This window comes from Gambusia affinis, linkage group LG01, assembly GCF_019740435.1.
Source record: "Gambusia affinis linkage group LG01, SWU_Gaff_1.0, whole genome shotgun sequence".
NCBI classification, from domain to species: Eukaryota; Metazoa; Chordata; class Actinopteri; order Cyprinodontiformes; family Poeciliidae; genus Gambusia; species Gambusia affinis.
In genome coordinates, this window is record NC_057868.1 from 16,463,159 (window position 1) to 16,488,853 (window position 25,695).

The 25,695-nt window shown below is 41.5% G+C and overlaps 1 protein-coding gene across 3 annotated transcripts in view; it reads left to right on the forward strand.

The window, feature by feature from the left end:
- The window catches only part of myt1b (myelin transcription factor 1b), a 138,076-nt gene that overhangs the window by 93,354 nt on the left and 19,027 nt on the right, over positions 1 to 25,695 (forward strand). For all 3 annotated transcript variants that reach the window (XM_044128211.1, XM_044128218.1, XM_044128227.1), the window contains 10 exons: positions 3,818 to 3,872; positions 6,406 to 6,436; positions 9,122 to 9,184; positions 12,975 to 13,351; positions 15,299 to 16,330; positions 20,239 to 20,367; positions 20,776 to 20,866; positions 21,086 to 21,202; positions 23,637 to 23,851; positions 25,171 to 25,358. In XM_044128211.1, coding sequence (XP_043984146.1) covers positions 3,818 to 3,872; positions 6,406 to 6,436; positions 9,122 to 9,184; positions 12,975 to 13,351; positions 15,299 to 16,330; positions 20,239 to 20,367; positions 20,776 to 20,866; positions 21,086 to 21,202; positions 23,637 to 23,851; positions 25,171 to 25,358 — 2,298 coding nt within the window. The remainder of the gene's footprint in view (positions 1 to 3,817; positions 3,873 to 6,405; positions 6,437 to 9,121; positions 9,185 to 12,974; positions 13,352 to 15,298; positions 16,331 to 20,238; positions 20,368 to 20,775; positions 20,867 to 21,085; positions 21,203 to 23,636; positions 23,852 to 25,170; positions 25,359 to 25,695) is intronic.

Consider the following 25,695-nt stretch of genomic DNA (forward strand, 5'->3'; position numbering starts at 1 on the left):
TGAAGGGACGAGCGGCGTCTTCTTCCTCCTCCTATTTCTTTTTCTTCTCAACCCCCCCCTCCTCCTGGCAGCTGCTCTGCACATTTCACACTCGTTAAAGCACATGACATGCACGGACCTACAGCAGGTTCTGCACACAAACTCCCTTTTCTCCCAGTTTCCGTACTGACCGCGCCGTCTGTGCTCCCATATGCATTCATTGTCGGCGTGCTCTAATTAAACGACTGTAAAGGACAAGTTGTGAACACTCGGAGGCCTTTGAAAGAGATCCCGGTGAATGCCTGCCTGTCTGCATTGGGATTTATTTGCTGTGAATTTGTGTTCATGCTAATCTAATGAGCTGGAACTGAGGGAAAGAAAAAAAAAGGGACAGGAAAGAGAAGAGAACTCTGATATGCTTACCTATTTGAATGTACGTAACTATGGTAACACAAACATGAAAGCAACAGGAGGCCTTTTCAGTCCAGGTTTTGATTCACCCGGTGACTCTCGATGTAAGGAGGACGCAAAGGAAGGGAAAAAGAAGCACAACGGTGCAATATGTTTTATTATGTAGCTGGAATTTCTATCTATCATAAACATCCTCTATGTGGTTACATAGTTTGCCTTGTTTAACCTGCTAGACTGTATTTTTATGCCTTGCGGTGATGCATTCTGTGAACTGCCACTAAATAAATCAACTGAATCGAACCGAACGGCGTCCTCCCTACTGGTTACAAAGTTTTTATATCCATCATAGAGGATTTTTTAAATAGAAGAAACGGCCAATTGTTGTAACCACAAAGTCTTTTTCTTGATCATCTCCAAGCTTTTTAGAACGTATTTGTCCGTTTTAGCTTTTTGAGGTCGTAATGGCTAACGTACTCGATAAACAAATTTTAAATGTATTAGTACTGAAGATTTTAAACTTCAGGGGATGTCTACAAAAAAATAAATAACGCAGACAAAAGAAAACTTGTGGGGTAAAGTATTAGGTTGAAGATAGAGGGGCACCCACCAGAGTTCTGTCACCAATTTGTTGCATCTGATTTTCCAAAAGCTTTAAGTCACCGAAATAGAAATGAGTCGATTCAGACGTTTCTTTAAGTACAGACATTTAGGAAGATGCAGAGAGACCATTCAAAATATGGTTTTATAGCCTACTTGGTAGGAATTTTACATTAGTTGGAAAAGCAGCATTGTGTGTGTGTTTGAGACACATCAGTGTTATTTTAAAACATAAAGGAAATGATTATGTAATTTTACATTTAGCTTATTTACACCAGCAAGTAGCAAAGGAAGCTCTGACTCTTGCCCTTATTCTTTTACCGCCAACATTTCTAGATCCTGTGTGTTTCTTGGCAGACCGAGGCCAAAAGGATACTCAGTTCGGTCGAACTGTTGCCTGCAGAGGTCACACTACTAACTATGTGAAGGTCGTCTGAACATACAGCAAATTTAACCTTTAAATAACCTCTTACACGTTTTTATTCTTTTCCGATTTCAATTTTAAGCACTTTACTGAAATTAGACACCTTTGAGTCTTCTTCGCTCAGTAACAGCATCTGCTCTGAAGAGTGTTATTGTTGCCTGGTAGAGCTGAGGCATGTTGTATTCACCAGTCAGAGAAAGGTCAAGGTTTTGACTTTCAAACTGGCTGGTCACTGGTTATACTGGTCGTATTTATTGGTCATGATTCTGATCCTGGGTGGGGCATCCCGCTTCTATGAAATATGACAGATTATGAATTCTGATCATAAAAGAGTCCTGTCAATTAGATTTTTGAAAATGATCTTAAATTTGGTAGCAGTTGCCGGCACACTTCCACTGATCCGCTAAAGCTGTAGAAGAGGGGCAAGTTTTTTATTTAGTGCTTTTTGCTAAGGGCAATTAGCTTCCCCAAATTAATTTTTATAGATTAATTCTAAAGCACAAATTCACATGCCTGTTTTGTAAACCTTCAGTTGAATAAACATTGCAATCTGTGTTGAAGTTTTGCTTATTGACTGTCAAGACCTTTTCAGGTAATTAGTAGTTTACATTGTTGCTCATATTTCAAAGCAGGTGAAGATTCTTGTGTTTTCCCTCCTCGCGTTCTCTTTTTTTGTAATTATTCTCTATTGATAAATTTTTAGCTTACTCAAACAAATGAGTAAGCTAAATAAAACTTACATGAAATACAAAAATGGATGAATTTAGCATTTAGACTTTAGCATGTTAGCGCCCTATGTTGGAATAGCGCTTTGGCTTTTGCTTTAGCTTTAGCGGAAGTGATGTTTACAGTTATTGCTTTAAGGTTATTGCTGACGACTTTTCAGTTGGGCATGGTCACCACATCCTGTCAGAAATCTGTTAAAAACAGATGTGATTTTGTATGGGAGAATAATAATTAAAAAAATAATCCATTGTTATCTCTTTAAAGTTGACGATCTTTCCACATTTAGACACAAAAGGGAATTCTGGGTTGAACGCAAGAATAAATATGACAAGCTCACAAATAACTATGATACACTTGTCTTCCCTCTCAGAAGGAGTCGAGCGCTCAGTAGTGGCTGGACAGAAAGCGACGTAGCTTGATGGAGAATGTTGAGGCCTGAGAGGAGCGGGTGAGGCGGGGAACTGGAAGGAGGGGCTTGGGGGCTGCACCTGTACCTTCAGCCAACTGCTAATGAATGTAGCCTCGATGGGAGTCAGGGGCGAAGAAAAGCCTTTAACAAGAACAACAGCTTGTTTCATCCTCCTTGCATCCTTCGTCCTCCCCTTCTTTTCATAAGTAGTCTATTAGCAGGAAAGGGGTTCTGCCAAATAGGGTGAAGACGAGTAAAAAAAACCAAGACCCTATGTTTGAATCCCACTGTGACTGTGCCAACTTGACTAAAGAGGAGCTACAAAGCAGTTAAGTGGATGGGCAAGCCGGCGTGTCTGTAGGGGGGATGAAAGGCTTGAAGACGGGGAGCGTGCAGAAGGAAGTGTGGGACAGAAAGAAGGGAGAGCAGAAATATATATAAATATATAAATATAAAAAAACAGAGTCCAGTAATCAAAGCTAATGGCTCCATTGTGTCTAGAGAGCATCTGATAGCTTTATAGAGGAACCCTAAGCGTGGAGAGGTAGCAATGAGGAGGTGTGGTCCATGGTCAGTGTGTGCACGCGTGCGAGCGTGTGTAAGTGTGTGTGTGCGTGCACGAGGGTTAACACCTGCTCCTTTGTGGCTTTAAAAGCCGAGGCACAAACACACACACATTGACGCACACATCTCCTCTTCTTAAAAGGGTTATTACAGCGACCCGTGTGTTTTCGCTTTATTATTATATTCAGCGTAGTTATGATTGTCGGCCCCTCTGCTCACAGGGGCCGCGGCCCCCTGCGCCGGCGCCGCCTGTTGCCTCGGCGCAGACCACAATCATGAGTAGCACTCAGAAGCAGGAAATTACAGGGGGAGCGACGGGGGGTGGGTGGGTGCTCATGGTTTGTTTTCCATGTAACCCTCATTTGTGATGAAGCGAACATGATGTTAGCATGTTTTAAGTGTGTTTTTGTTTTGTTTAGTTTTTTTTTCCCGTGGCGATGGAGCGGCGTGTGTGAACACAAGTGTCTAGATGCGACGGCCTCTTTTGCATCAGCGCCACACTTCATCTGTGTTTGAACGGGAACATTTTGAACGGATCTTTTTATAGCAGCTGTTTTGAAGCACACAGAGACAATGAACTCTGGAGGCTTTTTTCGACAACTAACCACTGATTGTCTCTTTCTCTCTCTTTTTCTCTGTTTCCTCCCCTTTCTTCCCTTGTTTGCTTTTCTCTTTCCTCCGCTTCTTGCCTCTTCCTTTCATCCCAGATGAGTGTGGAGGGTGACGACAAGCGAACTCGCACTCGGTCAAAGGGAATCAGAGGTGAGCGTCGGCAGCGTCTCTCCACCTTGTCAAGCTTTTTGCAGCTGTTAAATACACATTCAGTCACCCTGATTCACATCTTAACATCCTCCGCTCATCTACTGGAGCTGACTGATTACTTGGTTTTGTTTGCGTGCATTGCATATGTTCCATGTAGAAGAGTTTATGCAAAATTTAGCTTAGGGAGTAGCTGTTTCTGCCCATGTGTATTTCTAGATAATTCTGACATGTTTAATGGATCATAATCCAGATGTTTGACATTCAGCTGCTGTTCAAGACTAGTTATTGTTTCTACTTGTCCAGTATGGAATCACTGGATAAGTATTGAACACGACAACATATTGGTATTTCCAGACCGTTCATTCCAATCAACCAAGTTGAGTCTGGAAAAGTCTGGAAATTGAAGCAACATTTGTAGAAACCAGATTTCTTTCATTTCCCCCAACTTTTTACATCACGTTGTGCAGCACCAGCAAAACTTGGACTCAAGCTGCAGAATCAGGCTTATGTAAGTAATTATACTGCAACAGATGACCACAGTCATAATATGACCATAACTATGTATGGGAACCAATCCTTCAATCCATTTTCTATACGCGTTTGTTCATGCTAACCTCAACTTCCGATTAGAGATTCCGAGATGAACGAAGTCCTTGCTGAGTTTAAAGGTTACTACAGGTTAAGCCTGAATCATTTAGTCTCTCAGGATCTCAGTTTTTATTTTTTTGTTGTTTAAATCAAACTCAGTGAGTGATGGGTTTGCTGGAGATTTTGTTGCGTTGCTGTTTGACATGTTTGTGGTTTTGCTCAGTTTAGACCAGATTTCTTCAGGTGCTAAAGAGATTAGCCAGCTCCGCACCCAAACTTTCAACCAAAAGGGTTTATCTTTGAAAGTAAAATGAAATTAGACGTTATTTTAAGTTTTACTGAATAAAAAGAACCCTCGGCGTCTGTGATGGTTGCTGAAATGAGAATAAACGCACAATCTATTTATATTTCATAAGTACATATATGAAATCCAATTGATCTCAGTTGAACAGTATCTAGATTAGAGCGAGTTCTTTTTTTTTTTTTTTACACAAAGTAATTTGAAATGTTTTTGCTAACTATCTGTGTTATATTAACTGATGTGAAGGTGATATAATCCAAGTTGTTTTTTGTCATCTCTGTCGCCTGATGCGTGTAAAGATTTTCTAAAAGAGATGAGGCCTTGTATTTTGGATCTAAATCCTTATTTACAAAGAAGACAATGCAGAACGTTAATGTAGGAAAACATCTGCCACAGAAACAGGAAGCTGTCTTCAGATCAGTTCAGCTGTGACTCTGGCGTTCAGAAAGAATCCTGGGCACCTTTTCATGTTTTACTAAGAATTTTCACAAGAAATTGGTAATTTATGTCTGGTGTATCCTTGAATGACTGTCTAATACGCACATATTTATAAAACTTTTGTGCATATCCGTGTGCGTGGGCGCGCGTGTGTGTGTTTGATGTTTTGAAGAGAGACAGCAGAGCGGCAGTTCACGAAGCATTCAGAGTGCAAGAAGCCGTCCAGTCATTCCAATCGCATGATGAAAGACTGAGAAACTGAAATGTTGCACACACACACGCACACACACGCACACACGCACACACACACACACACACACACACACACACACATACCCACACTTGCAGACAAAAATAAGAAGCTTGTGTGTGTTAATGTTTATTTTCTTTGCTTTTGGAGTAGCCAGCTACCCAGGCTGTTCCTGACATGTGATTAATGCATGTGATATCAGAGCCCAAACTGAATTCTCCAGGATGCTATTGTTTTCTTATTTTGCTCCAAATGAAAATAGGATATTTCTCCCAACTCGTTCTATCGCTCAACTCGCCCAATCGATGCCCCACGGCCGGCCCGGAGCTGGGTGCTGCGCGCCAGCACAGCTTGATTTATGTTTTCGAGCCAATTACTATAAGTTGCCCCTGAAAGAAGTCCTGTTTTCTACTGATGAAGGCACTTTTTTTTTTTTTTTTTGCTTTTTAATTTCATTTTCTCAATTATGATAACTAAAGTGTAACAATTAATCTTGTTTTCTTGCTGAAGTCTGCACATAACCCACCTCCTTTCTGAGCAGCAGTGGGCACGTGTGTGTGTGTGTGTGTGTGTGTGGGTGGGTGTGTGCAGGTGGGCGTGTGGGCGTGTGTGTGTGTGTGTGGTGGCGTGTGGGCGTGTGTGTGTGTGTTTCCACCCACCAGATTTCACACTGCATTGTTTGTTTCGTGCTCAGCCTTGCACGTGTGCTGATGTGTGTATGTTAAGATATAAACATATATATATGTGTGTGTGCATATGTGTGTAAGTAAAGTCGGAAGGTGTGGTTTCCCCCCCTCTGATCACACATTCAGCAGTGTGTAAGCCTCTATGGGAAAATCCTCATGGGGTTCGTATGCATTTGTGATTTATTGATCTGGGTTTCTTTTTTCTGAGCAGTCATTCACCTTTGTTCTCCCCCTTCTCCTTTCCTCTCCTTCCTTTTTTTTTCCTTTCAGTTCCCATTGAGCTCGTAGGACAAGAGCTGAGGTAAGGAAACACCTTCATCTTTGTACAGAATCCTTTTATGAAGTTCTTTTATGTGTGCCGCCGTGCAGCAGCCCCCCTCAGCACTAGTACACCAGCGGTGCTTCTTCAGACAATGCTGTATAATATTAGTTTTTATTCGTTATTATCAGCACTTTTCAGCTCATGGTCAGTGCCTCCAACGTGCTGCTATTGATTCCTGGCAGCCTTTTGCTGTTTCCTGCTACGAGCGCGTACAGTAGATGCGATGAAAGAGCCGTGTGATCTCTTTTGCTTTCCGATGGAAGCGTGAGCCGGGAGGACGGCGAGGCCTGATTATGTAGTTTCATCTGTCGGCCTCAGCCTTCCTGTAGTTTCCCACACAGCCGACATCTTTGGGGACCAGGAAGCCGCTTCTCCTCCCACCGTCCTGCAGATTAATGGTCAGCGGGCCACATCCGGTCCATTTGGCGTCCTCATCCGGCCTGTGGAAAAATTGGAAATCAGACATGAATGAAATGTTAATCTGTGCATAAATCTGAATGTGTTGCTTTTGTTTTGGAGGGAAGAAAAGAAAGAGCTTTCATTTTCCCGTGTGGGATTCCTCTTCAAGTCCTCCACCAGTCAGCCGCCCGCTGCCCAGTCCCTCCAGGAAAGTTGCGATGTTGCAACTATTAATGCAAATGCAGTCATCATTCGCGAATTTGGCACGTATTTGTGATTTTCAACAGTCATAGCAAAATTTCACCTTAGCGTTTTCTGCATTGCATTCTTTTCTCACCAATCACTGCAACCCGGCTGAATTTTAACCAACTCCTTTTGTCCCTTGATGATTTAACTTACTGTTTCACAACGTCTCTTGAAGCTGAGCTTATGAGATGACAGCATGAAAGCTAAATAACGTTTCCTGTTTTTTCACATTTCTTTTTGAGACGTTCTGTAATATTTGCTTCTACTTTGTAACCAGTTCATGTTAACTTGAATGACGAATGTGGAATTCCTCTTTTGCACTTTGACATGATTTGATTTATATTGAGGATATTTCAAGAAGGTGCACGAAAATGTCACTTTCACTTTAAATCTTAAAATCATGCCTTTTTGGGAAAAGTTATGTGCAGCACTTCCAAATAATTTCTTTTTAAGTCCATGTTATGGAAAACATAAACTTTTTTAAAAATGTGCAACTTTTGAAAAGGGTTGCTGCAAAACTAGTAATTTTAGGCGGCAACAATCCCATACAAAACATCACAACATCCAGGAGGGACTGGCTGAGGTAAGGAGGTTCTGTATTAACAGAGAAACTCCAATTCAATTATCAAACCAAACACACAGTGGAATATGGAATCTTACTATTTTTTTTCTTACATTTATTTTCGGAAAGGTCATTTATAGGCCTTTAAAACTTGCAATCTCTGTCCCCCATTTCAGAATACAAAGCATTTGTAATTTCCCTTCTTTTTTCATTCATTGGTTTAAAGTCCGTTTTGTCATTACTGCAGTCCAAGATATTCGTCTTATTGGCTGCATGAGCACATTTCTGTGTGTGGGATGAAAAAGAATCAAGTTTAGGATTTATTTATTTTTTTAAGTACTGCTCACCAAAACAATACGAAAACTCATCAAGCGCAAAAACATCCAATTTGCATAGATGGGATGAGGGGAACAAAAAGTCTTGTTGTTTTTTTTTCCGAGGAAAAAAAATAATTGAAAAATTGCTGTTCATATTATTATTGTAACACGGCCAGGTGTCCACATAGAGCTCAAATTGAAGTGATCTTTCAGGATTTTGTTACAAATGCAAAGTCTCAGTTGTTTGCAATTTCTAAGGTTTCTACATGAAGAAAAAAGTATTTTTGCAGTTTATTGTAAAACTGGGAAAGTTTTGGTTGCCAGTGGTTTTGACAACAGTCCTGGTTTGTCACGAGGCCCTTTGGGGAAAAATTATTTCCCTCCCCTGTTCTAAATGATTCTCCTCATCCCCGCCTTCATTTTGTCATACTTCACCTCGGAGCATCGATTTGCACTCAGCGCTTTGAAAAAAAAAAAAAAAAAGCTTCACTTTTTGTAGGGATTAAGAGAGAGGGAGAGAGAAAAAAGACAACAGTGGGGAAGGCCAGCGAGTGTCTCATTTAAAATGCTAATGCGGCAATTTTTAATAAGTAAAATTAATAATAGGGATAATTGGAGTAATAAAGGGCAATTGCTGGGGGAAGTTAATGAGAATTAAAATGAGCCATCCTGAGGGGTCATGGCAACCTGAATCAAAAAGCAGAGAGAAAAGAAAGGAGTGAACACCGAAGATGATGGTGATGATGATGATGATGACTGGTGAAGAGAGGCGAACAGGGGAAATTACAGCAGGTCTCGGCTGATCTTTATCACTCGTAGTAACAGGATATAGGCCAGGGTTGATGTACGACACATAATATTCTGCTTCCCCCGGCTGGATGCCACCTGCATTCATGCATCATGTGTGTCGGCTGGACGGGCCGGGCTGCATATCTTCCTTTGTACATGTGCATTTGTGTGACACGTTTGCCCCGTTTGCATCTCTTTGCTTTGTTTTCTTTATCTTAATTTTTTTTTTTACTGCCTGTGTTTATCACTGCTGCTGCTGCTGCTGCTTTTGCTGCTGCTGCTGCTACTGCACAAGGACTAAAATGCTCTTGTGTCTTAAACATATCTCTAACCTCCATCCATCCCATCCAGCTGCCCCACCCCCGGATGCAATGGCTCCGGCCATATCAGTGGGAGATACTCACGACACAGAAGGTAGGGCAGATTAAACCCACCCTCTGTCTGTCCCCCCTCCTCTGTCTGCCATCCTCCACCTGCTGTTTGCTTTTAGAGACAATCAGAGGAAACAGGTTTCTGGACAGATTTAAGATACAAAAAGCTCCTCCACAAATGTGAATTTGAACCCGGAAAGATTCAGGGGTACGACTTAGGTTAGATATTGCAACAACAGGGTTCAGTATGATAATAAAAAATGTTTTTGTTAAAGTTTGAAAACTGCAGGAATTTAAAAAAAACAACAACAACAAAAACAAAACAAGTTCACTCAAGAAGTAATTGTCAAACCATTTAATCGTCTAAATCTAGCTGTAAAGTGAATCGTGTTGAGGAAGCCTGGCAGTCAATCTTTTTGCTAAAGCTACATTCAGACGAGACCAAAAGGCTAAAAAGTTTGATTCTTTTTTTCTGTTTTAAATAAGGGCTGCAGCATGGGGAAAACCAGTCCTGTGGTCTGGACCCTCAGCTGTTGCCCTTGATGTACGTAATTACCAGTTTGACGCTAAGAAGCTTAAATTAAACATTCGTCCTCCACTGCAAGGCAGCTGCTAATGCTAATTCATTATTTGGAAGCGCAGCCAACACGGACTGAATGCCTCCGTTCACTTCTTCCACTGCTGAAACTACAGCCAGACTGCAACACTAAAACAGCGTGGAAAACCAATGTCATTGTTCACAAACGTCTCCTTCTGTTCATTGATTTGTCCGTTTCAAATTTTACCAGAGAAATCCACTTCAATGGAAGAAATCCCAGACAGAACACTGAAGGGAGATGAGAAGTGAGCAGGAAGGCTACCGCCAGGAATATCGATAATCCAGATGTTTGTTGATGACCTGTGTTTAGTGGAAGCTACAATTACAGCGCTTCCATTGCAAATTTCAAATTTAAAAACTAACATTGCTGACACTCCCAAAAACAAACACATTTAAACTGGATTTATTTGTAAGCAGAAAATTAAAAATAAACGAAAAACAATGAATGACTCACTTTTTGCTGATAATTTGACAAAGTAAAAGATTTCATGTTTGAATTAAAATGTTTGATTTCATACAAGAAGTTCAAATCATCATCATGACTTATTTCCAAGACCAATATCATATTTTATATTTTAGGGGCCACAGATACCGTATCAACCCCAAATCTAGTAATCTAGTCTTTGATATTTTTGGTGGCTCTTCCTAAACTTAATTGTGAAAGCGAGGCATCAGTTTTTAATTTGACTGTCAGGCCTCTACCACAGCCTTCAACATCTCAATGTCCTGATTCTTTCTTTTCCTTCGGCTTTGAAACTATGTGTTGCCTTGGGAATTCATTATTAATTAATGAATCAATTTTCACTGTAGAAAAGCAATATTATTAACTTAATAAACAAAAGGAAAGTATATAAATGATACAGCAGGCTATCAAGAGCAGACTGAACACTGAGTCGCTGCTCACAGCCAAGAAACACTTGAGTCCCAATGTGGATTACAGATGAAAAACGAATGATCCATAACATTTTAATTAAACAGCTTCAGACCTGATGGGCAGCTGGTGGGCTGTGCACTCAGGTCCCGCGATTAGATGAACACACAAACACACACACACACACACACACACACACAACGTGTCAGTAAAAAGCTGGGACTCTTGCAGTTTGATGTGATGCGACAAACTTGACAATACAGTGATCACAGCAGGACTAATAAATGCCAACATCAGGCAAAGAAGTAACTGACCTATGAATCTCTACATGTCAACATTATTGAGATAAGATGGCCTCTCTCAATTAAATAAATACTAACAGCCTTACTGAAACCTTTTGGCTTCATCGCGTCAAAATATTCAAACACGTTGGTCTTCTACGCTACGCCAAACATTTGGATATGTTTGGATTGTTTGTAGGTAGTACAAGGACTTTAAGATAAAACAATCTTGTTAGATTTTGATATTTTGACTAAAATTTCTCTGTCATATGAGCAAGCTAAGGCTTAGTTAAATGTAGTGTCAGAACAATAATTAAATGAATATAACGTTCACAAATCAGTAGATTTCTCTCAAGTTCTCTGGCAGAACTATTTTTTATGTGTATTAAAGTAGAGGGAGCCCTCCATGTACTCCACTCTTCTTAGATTTTTAATTGTAACTACAACCATGTATCATTCCCCTCCTACACCACGTCATGGTGGTCTTTCACACGGAATCCCATTAAAGTATGCAGTTTTGTTTAGTAATATAATGAAGTATTTCTAAAAATTCAACAAGTATAAATACATTTTTAAGGCCTTTATAAAAACAAAAATTCACTTTAGAGACAATAAGCTTCAGATTTGAACTGATGAGACATTTGGCTGTAGTTTAATTGACAAACTAAAATGGAGGCAACATGGTGTCTGTTTTAAAAGAATCCAAAATGAAGCACTTATGGTTTAATACAACTCTGATTAGTTGGATATGTAGAGTTGCATTTCCAGCTTTAATGCTGCAGTATGAAAGTATTGTAAGGAATATGTTTTTTTTCATATTTGCTGGAACGTCACCATGTCGTGACAGTATGCTATGAGACAGATAATCTGTGAAGAAAGTTGATCTCCTCCATCTTCTCCTTGAGCTATTGCTGAAGAGCGCTGGAGCAATTGGTCGTTTTGGTCTGGATGCACCGTTCCAGACCAAAGGCAACCAATCAGAGCCAGGGGGAGGGTCGTAGCGCTGCCAATAAACCTTGTATAGTTGCTGCTAAATGTGCTAATGCCAGAGAAACAACTTATCTTTACAGGAATCTGTTTATCTGCCATCAATCTGTGGTCATGTTATCCAGCCTGAGCATTCACAACAGGCTATGCTAGCTGCAGTGCAGCAGTGAGAGGGTTTGGGAGGGGAAGAGAGAAGCGCCATACGGACGGTAATTGACAGCACTAAGACCCACCTACTGATTGGTTGTTTCTTGTTAGCACTGGGAACACTGGGAGGAGGAGAGGAGCTCAATGTTTTCACAGATTATCTGTCTCATAAACTGTCGACATGGTGACAGTTTCAACAAATATGCAAAAAAAGAAACTTATATAAATGACACACTGCAGCGTTAAAATGAAAGCATCCCTTAAGATCAGAGGAATCTGAACTACATCATGAATAACAACCAATCAAAAGATGACATTTGCAGTTGTTTTCCTGCTCTGAGTCTTGAAGCTAACAGCAGCTCCATGTGATTTTGTCCGGCTTCTTCACTTCAGCCTCATTTCTCCTCCTTCGATTCCACACATGTGCTGTCGCCCACAGAGACCCTGTGATGCCTAAAGGGGTGGGAGGGTGGCGGTTCACCGGATTGTGACTCCTCTTTATTGAAGGGAAGATATTAGCTATCTGTTTACATGTGTATTCGTTCAGCAGGCAATTTCAGATGCACTTTGTTTATAGATCGTCCCTCGGTCTCCCTCGGCATCTTCCAGGTGCGAATAAGAGGGAGTTTATTGGATTTCACCCTCTGCTGCCTCGCCCGCCAGCCCGCCTCTCCATACAAGTTGTTCATTAAACGTTCCACTCAATTGGCTGAGATTGGTTTTGATGTCTAGGGGAGCGAGAGGGGCGCCACCCGCAGGCCACATGTCATACTGCAAGATCAGCTCCATGCTTCTTCATCTCTAAACTTTTTCCTTTGTTTTTTTTTTTTTTTGTTTTGGGTTTTTTTCTTCTTCTGCTTCCTGATACTGCATGAGCTTTCACAAAGGTCAAAGGTGAACTTGATTCTGGTCCTAAAACGGTTCCGATTGTGTCTCCTCCCAAAACAAGCCTTCTGGCTTGCCCCATCGCCAGGAAGCGCCGTCTGGAGGAAGCTGAGCAGGAGCAGGAACAGGAAACGGAGAAGCCTGCCTCCAAGAGGAAGTCCCACCCCCTGAAGCTTGCCTTGGATGAGGGTTTCAGCGCCGAGAGCGACGGCAGCAGCGAGGCAGAGGAGGAAGCCGAGAAGGATGGAGGGAAGTTGGAAAAGGAGGTTACCGGGTCAGGAGAGGAAGAAGAGAAGGATGAAGGTGCGGAGGAAGAAGAGGTAGCGGCTGAGCCCCTGGAGAAGAATGCTGATGGACTGATGAAGGGGCAGGAGGAAGAGGAAGAGGAGAAGGAGACGCAGCAGCAGGAGGAGGAGGAGGAAACATCAGCAGGCGATGAAGGTAAGACTTAATAACCTGAAGGTTTTTCATCTTTTTTAATTTTAACTTTAGACAAAACTTCTGACTTCATAAGTTTCTTCCATCAGCTTCCTCTCCTTAAATAACTCAGACATTATTCAGCCATTTTTGCTTTGAAACAACATTTTCCACACAGACAGCATGGAACTTGTGAATGAAGCATCCGGTAACGTCGCAGTAGTTTATGAGGAGGAGTTCATGCAGCATTTGGTTTCTCACACAGAGCTTAAGCTGAGGAATTTTTGGAAAGCAACAACCTGTGCAAAATGTTTCCGTTTTATGAGGTTGCTATGACAATCCTGGTAAGCCATCAGGCTGTTTTCTATGGGTTTATATTTCCCTTTGTTGACAATTTAAAAGATGAAAACATTCCTATGGACGTTAGAGCTAAGTATCATTCTTAGTTTAATACCGTTCTAACATTTACTCCTAATGATAATTACTTAAAAGGTTTTATGGAAAAACAGAAAGTATGACCTATATTTATCATTTACGATAATTCTTCTGTCTCACATGAGAGAAAGGAGACAAGGCAACAAAGATAAACAATACTTCAAAGTCAATAACAATAAATACATAAAACTTGCACAAATAAATAACAACAGGGTAATATATACTAGATGACATCCATCCATCCATTTTCTTACACCCTTGTGCCGAGTGGAGTCAGGAGGGTTGCTGCTGTCTATCTCCAGCGAACGTTTCGGGTGAGATAGACACCCGAAACGTGTCTATCTCGTTTCGGGATAGACCTGTCCAGGTCGACAGACTGGCGACCTGGACAGGTCACCAGTCTGTCGCAGGGCAACACGAAGACGGACAGGACACACAACCATTCACACACACACTCACCTGACAGTCATGTTTTTGGACTGTGGGAGGAAGCTGGAGAACCCGGAGAGAACCCACCATGCACAGGGAGAACATGCAAACTCCATGCAGAAAGATCCCGGGCCGGGAATCGAACCCAGAACCTTCTTGCTGCAAGGCAACAGTGCTAAAAGATAACACAGTTTGGCAGAAAAAGTGTTCTGAAAATAAAACACTTGAATGCCTATTTATACTTCTAATGGAGTAAACGTCACATTCAATCAATTTTCAAGCCCTTGACAGATTACAGAAATGCAGAGTTAGAGGTGATGTAGATTTTGTAGATTTGATTAAAAAATGTTTTTTCTTTAACTTGACTCTGACTTTGTGGCTGACTTATAAGTGCACCCATAAAAAGCAGACCTGGAGAAAATTGCACTGTTCAAATGAGACCGAATTAATTATTTTGACCTACATGCTAAATGCTAATCATGGTTGAAAAGTAGCACTGCGCATCATCCTGAAAACACCATGAAACACGGTGGTGACGGCATCATTGTCCTGAAATGCTTTTGTTTGAGAGGATAAGTGAAGCTGAGCTGAGTAGATGAAAAAATGGTTTAGGCTAAGTGCAGGGCAAAATGTGAAAAAATTCAAGGATGTGAATACTTTTGCAGGGCACTGTAGGTCGATGCTTGGTGACTCAACAATCTGAACAGAAAAATATGTGAAAGAAACCAAGATCCCCCCAAAAGGCCAGCAGAAATCCCACCGTGTTGATCGCTAAAACCACTTTAAAAAGTTAGTAGAAAGTTCAGAGGGTTTTAAGCAACTATATGAAACTATGCAGGGTGAGTTAGTGATGTGTTTCTTCATCTTCAAGGGAATGAGGACACAAAGTAAAGACGAAATGTGCTGCAATACCTCTTGATTAGAACTGGATCAATTCTCTTTCTCTATCTACAAGCTGCAGATTTGTCGCAGCGGGTCGTTTTCACTGCACTGTCACTTCACAGGCAGCGAGGGTGATGCAAGCGATGACAGAGATGTTGCTGACAACAGCTTGAGCTCACTGCATGACTCAGACTGCTGGAACCTCTTCTTCTCTGCCTTCCACAGAGCAAGAGTGTGTGATTGTTGAGCTGGAGCACCGACCCACGTCGCCCGACGCCGAGGTGCGCCGGCCTCCCTCCCAGAGCCCCGAAGAGGTGGCCGACTCCCTGCTCCACCTGTGCCGGGTCTCCAACGGCCACACTGCTGGCGTGGTTGTGCAGCAGATTGAAGATGTCAGAGCGGCAGCTGAACAGGATGAAGAAGCAAAGCATCAGCAGGAGGGGGCCGCACACGAGGAGGAGGAGGAGGCACAAAGATCTCCGGAGGAGTCATCTGTTCTGCAGAATGAGGCGAGGAAGGTGGAGGAAGAACAAGGGGAGCGTGTTAGCATGAGCAACCATGTGAGCCACGGCAAACAGATCAAAGGCGAAGAGGAGGAGGAGATGGTGGTGTCGGTGCATCAGACGCAGGAGACCCCGACAGAAGATGAGGAGGACGATGAGAAAGATGAAGAGGAGCAAAGGAGGCCTTTCCTCTCCATGTCTGATGTGCCAACCGCCGTCCGAACTATCACCAGCACAGCAGCAGCTCAGGGAACTCACATCAAGACAGAAAACCACATCATTCAGGAGGACTACAGCAGCGACAGGTACGACTCGCTTCAAAACTTCAAAAGCAGCCCTCCTTTAAGCTTCAGCTCCCACAGGGCCAGCCCGCTCGACGACTACTACTCCATCCCAAGATTGGAGAACTACAAACTCCACAAGGCCTCTTGCTCGGCCTCCCCGGATGTCATCGAAGTGCGATCCGATAAGTCGGAGGACAAAGGCTTTGATGACCTTGACGGAGACGATGAGCGAGATGATGAAGACAGCCTGTCTCAGCGTTCCACGGTGACCGATGAGTCGGAGATGTTCGACATGACCAGAGGGAACCTGGGTCTCCTGGAGCAGGCCATCGCTCTCAAGGCCGAGCAAGTGAAGCCCGCCGGGCCTAGGGAGCTGCTCCGAGCTCCAGACCTCCACCACCAGAGATACTTCACCATTGAGGACAGACCCAAGCACCTAGACATCATCCGGAAGACCTACTTCAGCAAAGGTTAGAAAGTCTCTAAAATATTTTACCTGCACAACAGAAATGTGTTTTTACCGTGTTTTCCTTAGACATGCAGATAATCAGGATTCCAGTCGACTAGTGATGTATTGACATCAAACTTTGTGACAGCTCAGCTCCTGTGTCACTTTTAGGAGAGTCATTGTTCTCATCCGAACATTGATAAAATTTTATTGAACATGCTACCACACACCTTCATATGGACTGCACAACTGGTGTCAGAGTTTGAGGCCTCATTGAGGTGAGAGGTGAGAATTGGACTCCTCCAGGATTGTCCTTTGCCACTGACTCTGTTCATAACGTGTAGAGACTGAATTTATAAGCTCAGCCACACTCTCTGTGGCCGGGATGACATTTACCATCCCCAAATTCAAGACTGCAATCTTGAACCAGACAAAGAGTAGAGCTTCTCTGGGTGGGAAGAGGTCCTGGCCCAAGTGGAGGAGTTCCAGTATCTCAGGGTCTTGTTCAAAAATGAGGAATGAAATTACAAACAATAGGCAGATTAGTGCAGCATCTGCTATGATGGGAGTACTGCAGCAGTTTGCTGTGGTGAAGAGACAGCTCAGTTGGCTGATCTATGGTCCTTACCTTCATCTATGGTCACAAACTCTGGGTAGTGACCAAAAGACCAAACAGCAACTAAAAGTGTTTACTCCGTAGGGTGTCTGGCATCTTTGTTGGAGATAGGATGAGAAGCTTGTTCATCTGGGAGGGACTCAGAGTAGAGCCGCTGCTTCTCCACAGTGAGAGGAGCCAGTTCAAATGGCTCCTCAACTCCTAATATTTTAGGATTCCCCCAGAGGAGGTAGTCTGAGTCTTAGATTGCTGATCTGGTGACACCCGATTAAGCGGAAGATAGTTACATATACCATTCACATTGTAATATTTATGGCGAAAGCAAACAGTTGCATGAGAGTACGAGAAAACTCTGAAGTAAATCAGCGTGAATGTTCATGTCCAAACCCCAACAATGGAAGCAGCGCGTCCAGAGAAACAGTGCACCAAATAAACAGCGGAGAGTCACAGAGCTCTGTGCTGGTCCTCCCGTCTTCATTGTAACGTGGATGAAGAGGCTCCAGCTGAGCAGACAGCACCGAAGTGTGGAGAGGAAGTGCTCGAAGAAAGGCCGAGGAGACGACATGTCAAGAGAGGAGAAGGAGGAGTGTGGGTTGCTCCGCTGCTAGCGTGCGTGGAGTGTTTGTTTACGTGTGCTCGGGCCTCGTATTTCACTGCTGGCACGCTGCCCACTTGTCATGCTCACGGTGAAGCAGCAGTGTGATTACATGCCTGGTAGTGCTGCCCTCTCCTTGGCCCCAGCTCCCTCCTGTGGTGGCGTTCATGTTCTCCTCGTCGCTAATTAGGAGATGCATGTCTCGTTAACATTCAATTTGAAGGCCAACAGAGCATCGCACCGTCCTCTTGCTCCACTTTCCTCTCCAGTGGCACAGATATTTCCTGGCCTACCTCCAAAATCATTTGAGAGGACAACGCTTGGTTTTTATTGATTTTACTTAAGTATTTGTTAATTAAACAAACAATAGGAAACATAAAACAAGAGGTCAAACAGCCACAATTTCAATTAAAGCATTACTTCTACTTTTTTTTTTTTTTTTTTTGATTCTGACATAAATTAGCATGTAAATAATAATGTGAAACTAATTGTCTACCTTTCAGTCAAAAAGTACCACTTTAATACATTTTAAAATCTTTAAAAAATATATTTGTGAAACACACAGTATTTCATAATACTTTAAAAGAAAAAGAAAAAGGGGAAACAGTTAAAGACAAATAAGATTCAAGTAAAAATATACATAAAACAAATTATAATAATGCTTTAAAATAAAAAGAAAAATTAGAACGAAACAATAAAAGTCCAATTTAGAACAGATAAATAGTTAAGACTAGTGGAACTCGATTAAAATGCTTAATCGATTTAACTGCAAGGCCTCTATTAATGAATCACAATTAATTGCAGTTTAATCAAAAACCATGTATCGACAAAATTGGCAACATCTTCAACTCAAAATTCCCTTTTTGCTGCTAAATTGTTCAATAAATAGACAGGCGAGGAACCTAATTCTTAGCCTAAGTCAGTCTAGTTCTTACTTTTGGGGCAAGTAATGATGTATGTTTATTATGTATCAAACTCTCATTTTGTGATTGCAATTTAGATCTCATCCCTTCATTTTCATTTCCCATGTAAAGAAATGCAAAATTGGAAAAACATGAGCAAAATTGGTAAGTCATTAAAAAAAGAGAGAAAGTGCAAACCAATCTTCATTTCTTTGAATTATTCATTTTTGACCTCTTTTTGGATTGAATATAGTAGCTACAATAACATGTACATCTACCAAAAGCCCTTTCTTCAACAGAAAGCTAAAATGAAGACATATTCACATATTTGTTAATGATTTTAGGGAAAAGAGTTCAATGCAGGTTAATACATTTGATCAAACCATGCAACAAGATAACACAGCAACGTCTGCATAAACAGGAAAAGTTAAGCATGGATTATAATATTACTCCAAACTGCTGATGCAAGAAGGACTTGTATATAACTCAGTGTTTAAGCTGACACACACGACTGGCCGTAGCTTTAAACAAAAGTAGCTCAATGTGTAACTTCTGTGTAATGAACTACTGGCTTCCTAAACCACAGCTAGCATGTTCACCCCCTCATCCTGTCAATATTTAATTACATGTGCCAGTTTCCACTGCATGCTGACATTTACCTTTCAAATTAACTTACCCCAATATGAGATACATGTGAACATTTTATAGATTGTAATTTTAACCAAAACATGCTCAGTGGGAAGTAGATGGTTGAAAAGTTAAATGGCATATATGTATAACTTACAAATAATAAACATACACACAATACATGATTTTTTTTCATACATTGCTAGATATTCCAATTATCACTTTCTGTATTTCAGCATATAAAAATGGTTGAATGTAAAGTCAAGACATTTATTTTTTCAATTATTATTGTTCCCATAAATTTGTTTCATAGCTGTTACAGATTTTATGCAGTCTTATTAGAAATATTGGAAAGTTTGGTAGAACTTCTCTACACCTAAAGAACACAAGTTCTTAAATAAGTCCTTACCTTTAAAATGTTTACAAATTCCTTTTTATAATTTCAGACACCAAACATAACTTAATATGCATTAATACACATAGTGGAAACCATCTTGGCACTAACATAGAAACTAACATCTACAGTCTTCCTTAAATCTGGACTAGGGGTGCAGCTAATCAGTGCCAAAGAAAATGAATGGCTCTACTGGATTGACTGCTTCACAAATGCCAGCTAATAGCGTGTCAAGTAGCATCTTGTAGTGGGAGTATGGGGGAGTCCTCTGCACCTCATTGCCAGCGACATGATACCATTTAAAGAAAAAGAAAGTAAAAGCAAACCACGGTTTTTATGCTTCATGCCGGACAGGATGGTTCCACAAAGTGAAGCTAGATAGAAGTTGCAATGAATTTTTGCATCCTACATCAGATCTAGATTTTAAGTAAAAGCACACCTCTTTAATTATGGATAGTTTATAAAGGATGCCTTGTTTTACCAAATAAGACTGCTGAAAGTGTCACATCCTTATAGCAACAGGGCATCTTTCAGAATGAGTCTTCAATAATCTATGCAGAATTGCATTAATCCAGAAAACACCTTGTGCGTTTACGCAGATGCTTAAGACGTAAAGGGATACAGATGGTGTTGCTGTGGTGCAGTTCTCTGAAATATGTCTAGATTTCACGCTCAGCCAAGCAGACGGTCTGATGGCATTAACCACTCGGTCCTGTCCTCCTTTCTCATCCCTCTCTCCCATCTCATTCTTACCCTTCTCATTTCTCTTTCTTTCTTTCTGTCTGTCTGTTTCCAGAGAGACCGGAGAAGAGAGAGAACAAGTGTCCCACGCCGGGGTGTGACGGGACGGGCCATGTGACCGGCCTCTACCCCCACCACCGCAGCCTGTCAGGCTGTCCGCACAAGGACAGGATCCCCCCAGAGAGTGAGTTTGGGTTGGTCTTCGCTCTGAATACAAACACATTTCTGAGGAGAGGAAATGTCACAATGGCAGAGTCATTATGGCAGCTTTTCTTGTGGTTTCAAAAGATTGTCTGGCTGCTACATTTTTGATTTTGATTTCACTGTTTCATTATTATTATTATTATTATTATTATTATTATTATTATTATTATTATTATTATTATTATTATTATTATTATTATTATTATTATTATTATTAGTTCACACTTGCAGCATTCAAAATTCTTGGATAGTGTAAAAAAGCAGATCTGTGGAATGAACCAATCTGGTTTGAAAGACCTGCCTGATGATAGTTTGAGGGCATGAAGTTGTTTAGACTGTGTTTTTTTGTTTGTTTGTTTTTTTCTGAATCTGTGATTCTTCTGCTCAGTTCTGGCCATGCATGAAAATGTGCTGAAGTGTCCGACTCCTGGCTGCACTGGTCAGGGCCACGTAAACAGCAACCGCAACACACACCGCAGGTATCCCGTCTGAGCCGTTGCTAATCTGTGTCGTTTATGAGCGTTTCTGCTGGACGGGCTTTTGCACAGCATACGCATTTCCCTTTGAGGATTTGCAAGCGCATGCATGCTGGACAGCAAATGTGTCGGCCCGCATCAGTGTGATGTCGATTTGCGTTGTCAGCGGCTCGGCGTGGTTTTTTTAAATTCACCGGCTTTTCTGCTCCTCCGTCCTCCCAGCCTCTCCGGATGCCCGATCGCTGCTGCGGAGAAGCTTTCTAAGACCCACGATAAGCAACACCTCGCTCAGCCGGGCAGCGAGCTCCTCAAAGGAAGCCCCAACGACAGGGTGCTGAGGTGGGTGTAGACTGTAAGGTCCAAACTGGCAGGTTAAGCATCGACAGTGCAATTCATGGATCTTGAAATATTCGATTTCCATTGGAAAAAGTGAGCTGTACCTTCCTGTGCCAAGTATTCATACTGAAATGCAATGGTACAAATATCAGTCGTGCAATCACATGGAGAATGAAGGTGACCTTCTTTTACACAATAAGAGTGAGCGCATGTTTTCACACATTATGAGGGATCAGTAATTTTACTTCGCATCAGTTCTACATAACTATTTCTATTTGCAATAAGAAACAGCCAAATCAAAACAATTAAAACAAACACCACTTTTTTTTATTTTTTCACATTTCATGCTATTGTGTAACACGACTCAACTCGATTTTGATATTCAAATATTTCTCCAGCAGATGGCTACAGACCTTTGCATCATCTCTCCATTTGGAGGGGTTGTTTTCTTTTGGCTTCCTCTGTTTTTGTCTGGGCTATTTTCTGCATTAATAATTGAAAAGTAACCTACATTTTGTCTTTTCCTTTCTCTTGTACTAAATACAAACCAAACCACGAGCCCAAAACTGAGCTACTGACTAAACTGTGATCTAGGTGTTTTGTTAAACTCCTATTAAAATGCAACCCCTCTTTTTTTATTGCTTTATCCTTTTGCCACCCTGTATTCCTATTCTAATCAGATTTAGTTTCATATGAACAGATGTATTAACAGGTGTAGGTAAAGTGCAAATTTATTTAAGTGAATTTAACTTGATGTTTCATGAAAAGACTAAAACCATTTAGGAAAGTGTTTTGGTAGTTTTTTTTTACTATTTAGCTACAACCTTGTTATCGAGGCTACTGAGTCACGCTTGATGCTTTCACAGCTTCATAAAACATCGATGTCTTAAATTCAATTCATTAAAAATACGTCATTCACCCAAAAGTGAAATTTTATCTTTGTAACTCGTATCATCTTAAAAGAGTCAATGTGGACGGTGATGCAGTGGGCAGGAAGGATCTCCAGTAGCAGTCAGTGTTGCAACAAATCTGAAGAGGCCTCTGACTGAAGACTGTTTCTGTAATGACATGCTAACAGCTAGCTTTTCAAGAGGCAGAGATAATATTCCTCACAGTGACATGTCCTGTATGACTCAATCAGTCGCTAGCAAGCACTGCTAATCCATATCGTTTGCTTTTGCAGCTCCTCTTTAAATTTGTCTCCGGCTGTTTGGTTAGAAAGCCATTACAGTATGCTACGTAACAAGGATCTACATTTAAAGTTTTCTAAATTTCCTTTGGCAAGTAGCTGTCGGTATAAAGAACTAAAGGCAGACTGGTTGTGGCTTCTCTCATGAGTCGCTGCTCCTCTGACGACCTTAGTTACGACATGCAGAGATGACCTGCGTGTGAACGGCTCAGTTTTGACAAAGTCCCACAGACTAATCTCTTCTCTCACTTTAAGATCTCTATATCTTCAGTCATCTCTCCAGGCCAGCTAGGCACCACGATCACAGCAGAAAGAATGATAATTAAAACCAACCAGACACCGGCATTATGCTAAGTCCATGCTCTCCCACACTGGTATTTTAATTAATAATGCAGCTGATATGCTAATTATGAAAGTTATAGGGGCATTGCAGGAGGATGGGAAAAAAATAATTGCTTTCCTAGAGGAAACCTCACTAGACGGACAAAGCGTTGGATTAAAACATAATAAGGCTCCCTTTGTTTTCCTTCTGCAGATTGTTATGGAAATGAGCCCGCTTGTCTGTTATGTGTACGCTGGATTCCTGGTGTCGTCCTCATTCTAATGGCATTCATGTTGATTTGTTACAAAGACAAAAGGAAATCCTCTGTGATCGCTGGTAGAAAGTTTTTTTCTTCCCTGTTATGCGGGTCCTCCTTCACACTGCAGGCCAGGTCATGGAGCTTATTAACAAGCATATGTTTGGAGACCAAAGATTGGGAATTCGGTGGCCATATTGCAGTTGCAGAGCAAAATAACAAGAGGAGAAGAAAAGAGGAGCGCTCTCTTTTTTTCTTCTTCTTCTTCTTCTTTTCCCCTTCTCCCTCACTCCCTGGTCTATCAATGGATTTACGCCAACAGGTTTGACAAAAGCCCGAGCTCTCCAGGAAAACGAGAGGGCTTAAGGCTCATAAATTCCATGCTGTACAACATGCAAATGTGCCCTCTGCTGATAAGAGAGCTTTTAATCCTGCTGCACTCCTGCTAAGTACACCGGTGCTCCTATCTTTGCTCGTTCTATTTCATTCTACTTTCATTCACCCATTCTTGTTCTCTTTTATACAATCGCTTTGTTTCTCTGTCTCCTTTTCTCATCAATTCTGTTTTTTTTTTGTTTTGTTTTTTTATGTTTTTTGTCTTCATTCCAGTGTAAATCATGTTTAATCTGTCTCTCTGATGTCCTCCTCCTTCTTCCCCTTCCCTCTGCAGGCCCATGTGCTTTGTGAAGCAGCTGGAGGTGCCCCAGTATGGCAACTACAGGCCCAACATGGCTCCCTCGACGCCGCGCGCCAACCTGGCCAAGGAGCTGGAGAAGTACTCCAAGGTCTCCTTCGATTACGCAAGCTTCGATGCCCAAGTGTTCGGAAAGCGCACGCTTGCTCCAAAGATGACCACCAGCGAAACTTCACCCAAAGCCTTCAAAAGTAAGGCTGGATTCTTTTCTCGGGTTTGGATTACTGTCTGAGGGGTCGCTACAATCTCCAACGGTCATCTGGCACGAGCCGTAGCTATAGCAGTTACTGATCGTGGTCTGAAATTATTCTTAGAATCAATTATTTCACACAAATCCTGAGACTGTTTTGTTTTGTTGAAGCTTTATTCAGTCTCTCCAGGATGTTACAGTGTTTTTTGGGATTATCGTGGCCTAAAATGACTGATTTTGCAGCAACCTTTTTCAAAACAGTTTGAGATCAGAATAATGCCATGACATGGTCTTACAAAAAGTTAAAATTGCTGCACATAACCTTTCATAAAAAGACAGAATTTTAACACAGTTAATATTTGAAGTACAAAGGACTTTCTCAAGCACCTTCTTAATATGTCACCTTCAATATAAACCAAATCATGTCCCGAGGAATTGTCAAAGTGCAAAAGAAGAATTCCATATCGGTCATTCAAGTTAACATGAAAATCCTACAGAACATCTCAAAATGGCTTTTGCTGAAAGAAGGAAAAGCAAATGCTATCATTAGTGTCACACATGATTTAATGTTAAAAGAGCCGTTGTGAAACAGGAAGCTGAACTAGATGGGAGATCAGAGGATTGGTCAAAATTCAGCCGAGTTGCAGTGATTAGTCAGGAAAGAAGTAAAAGCAGAGATAGGTGGTTGGTCAGATTTGTGGAGAAGTTGCGATGACTGATGAGCTAAATGTTCAAATGATGAGTGAATTTGCATTATAGTTGTGATTGCAACATCACAATTTCCTGGAGGGACAGATTATTGTTACAACAGTAGATTTTGGAAAAGTTTATGAAGGTATTTTATATGGAGGAATTTTTCTGCCATAATCCAAGAGCACACATTTTCATTTTGAAAGCAGGACTTCATGTCTTTTGTTCTAAAAAAACTTTTAATTATTTTGCTTACCTTTTCATTTTGAAAGCAGGACTTCATGTCTTCCTTCTCAAAACTTGTAATTCTTGTACGCAAAACCTCTCCTCTCTCGAACTCTCTGCTCACTTGCAGAACATGGAACTGCCTTTTGGCACAGTCGCCTGGCAACCTCTCTGCCAATAAAATGAGTACAATCATTACAAGTTTTGAGAAGATATGAAATCCTGCTTTCAAAATCTAAATGTAAGCAAAAGTATTTAAAAGTTTTTAAGAACAAAAGACATAAAGTCCTGTTTTCATAATTGTCTTGTTCTGAAACTGCTCTCATGAGTAAAATGTCTGCCATAGGATTTGTTTGGGATTCTGAATTTTCTTCTTGGTAAACATTCCTGTCTCTTCTCCTGCAGCCAAGCCCTCGTTCCCCAAGTCGTCCTCTCCCACCCTGAGCCTCCACGCTTACGGGAATAGCGCCACCCTCCCCTACGACTACTCCCACGACGCCGAAGCTGCTCACATGGCCGCCACCGCCATCCTCAACCTGTCCACTCGCTGCTGGGAGAAACCCGAGAACCTGAGCATCAAACCGCAAACCAAGGTACGGTCTCTGCAACAATCCCAGATCCGTGTCACATTCTTCATCTTGGAGAGTCATTAAGCAGAGCAGAAAATGAAAATGATAAAGTGATGAGTGATAAACATGTGCCCTCATCAGCACTCTAAGCTTGTTTAAACATTTCAAGTGCTGCCCTGGTCCTCTTTCTAGTGCATTTGCAGAAGGATCATTAGCTGACTGCAGTTCAGATAAAACATTTCAGGCCGCAGCTGGTGAGATTGGAAGGGATAACAGTGGGTGTGCCCTTCCCTCTCCATCATGCTTTTTCTTTCCCCATCATCTCCACATGAATATATCATCAGGAAGCATTGGCTTACAG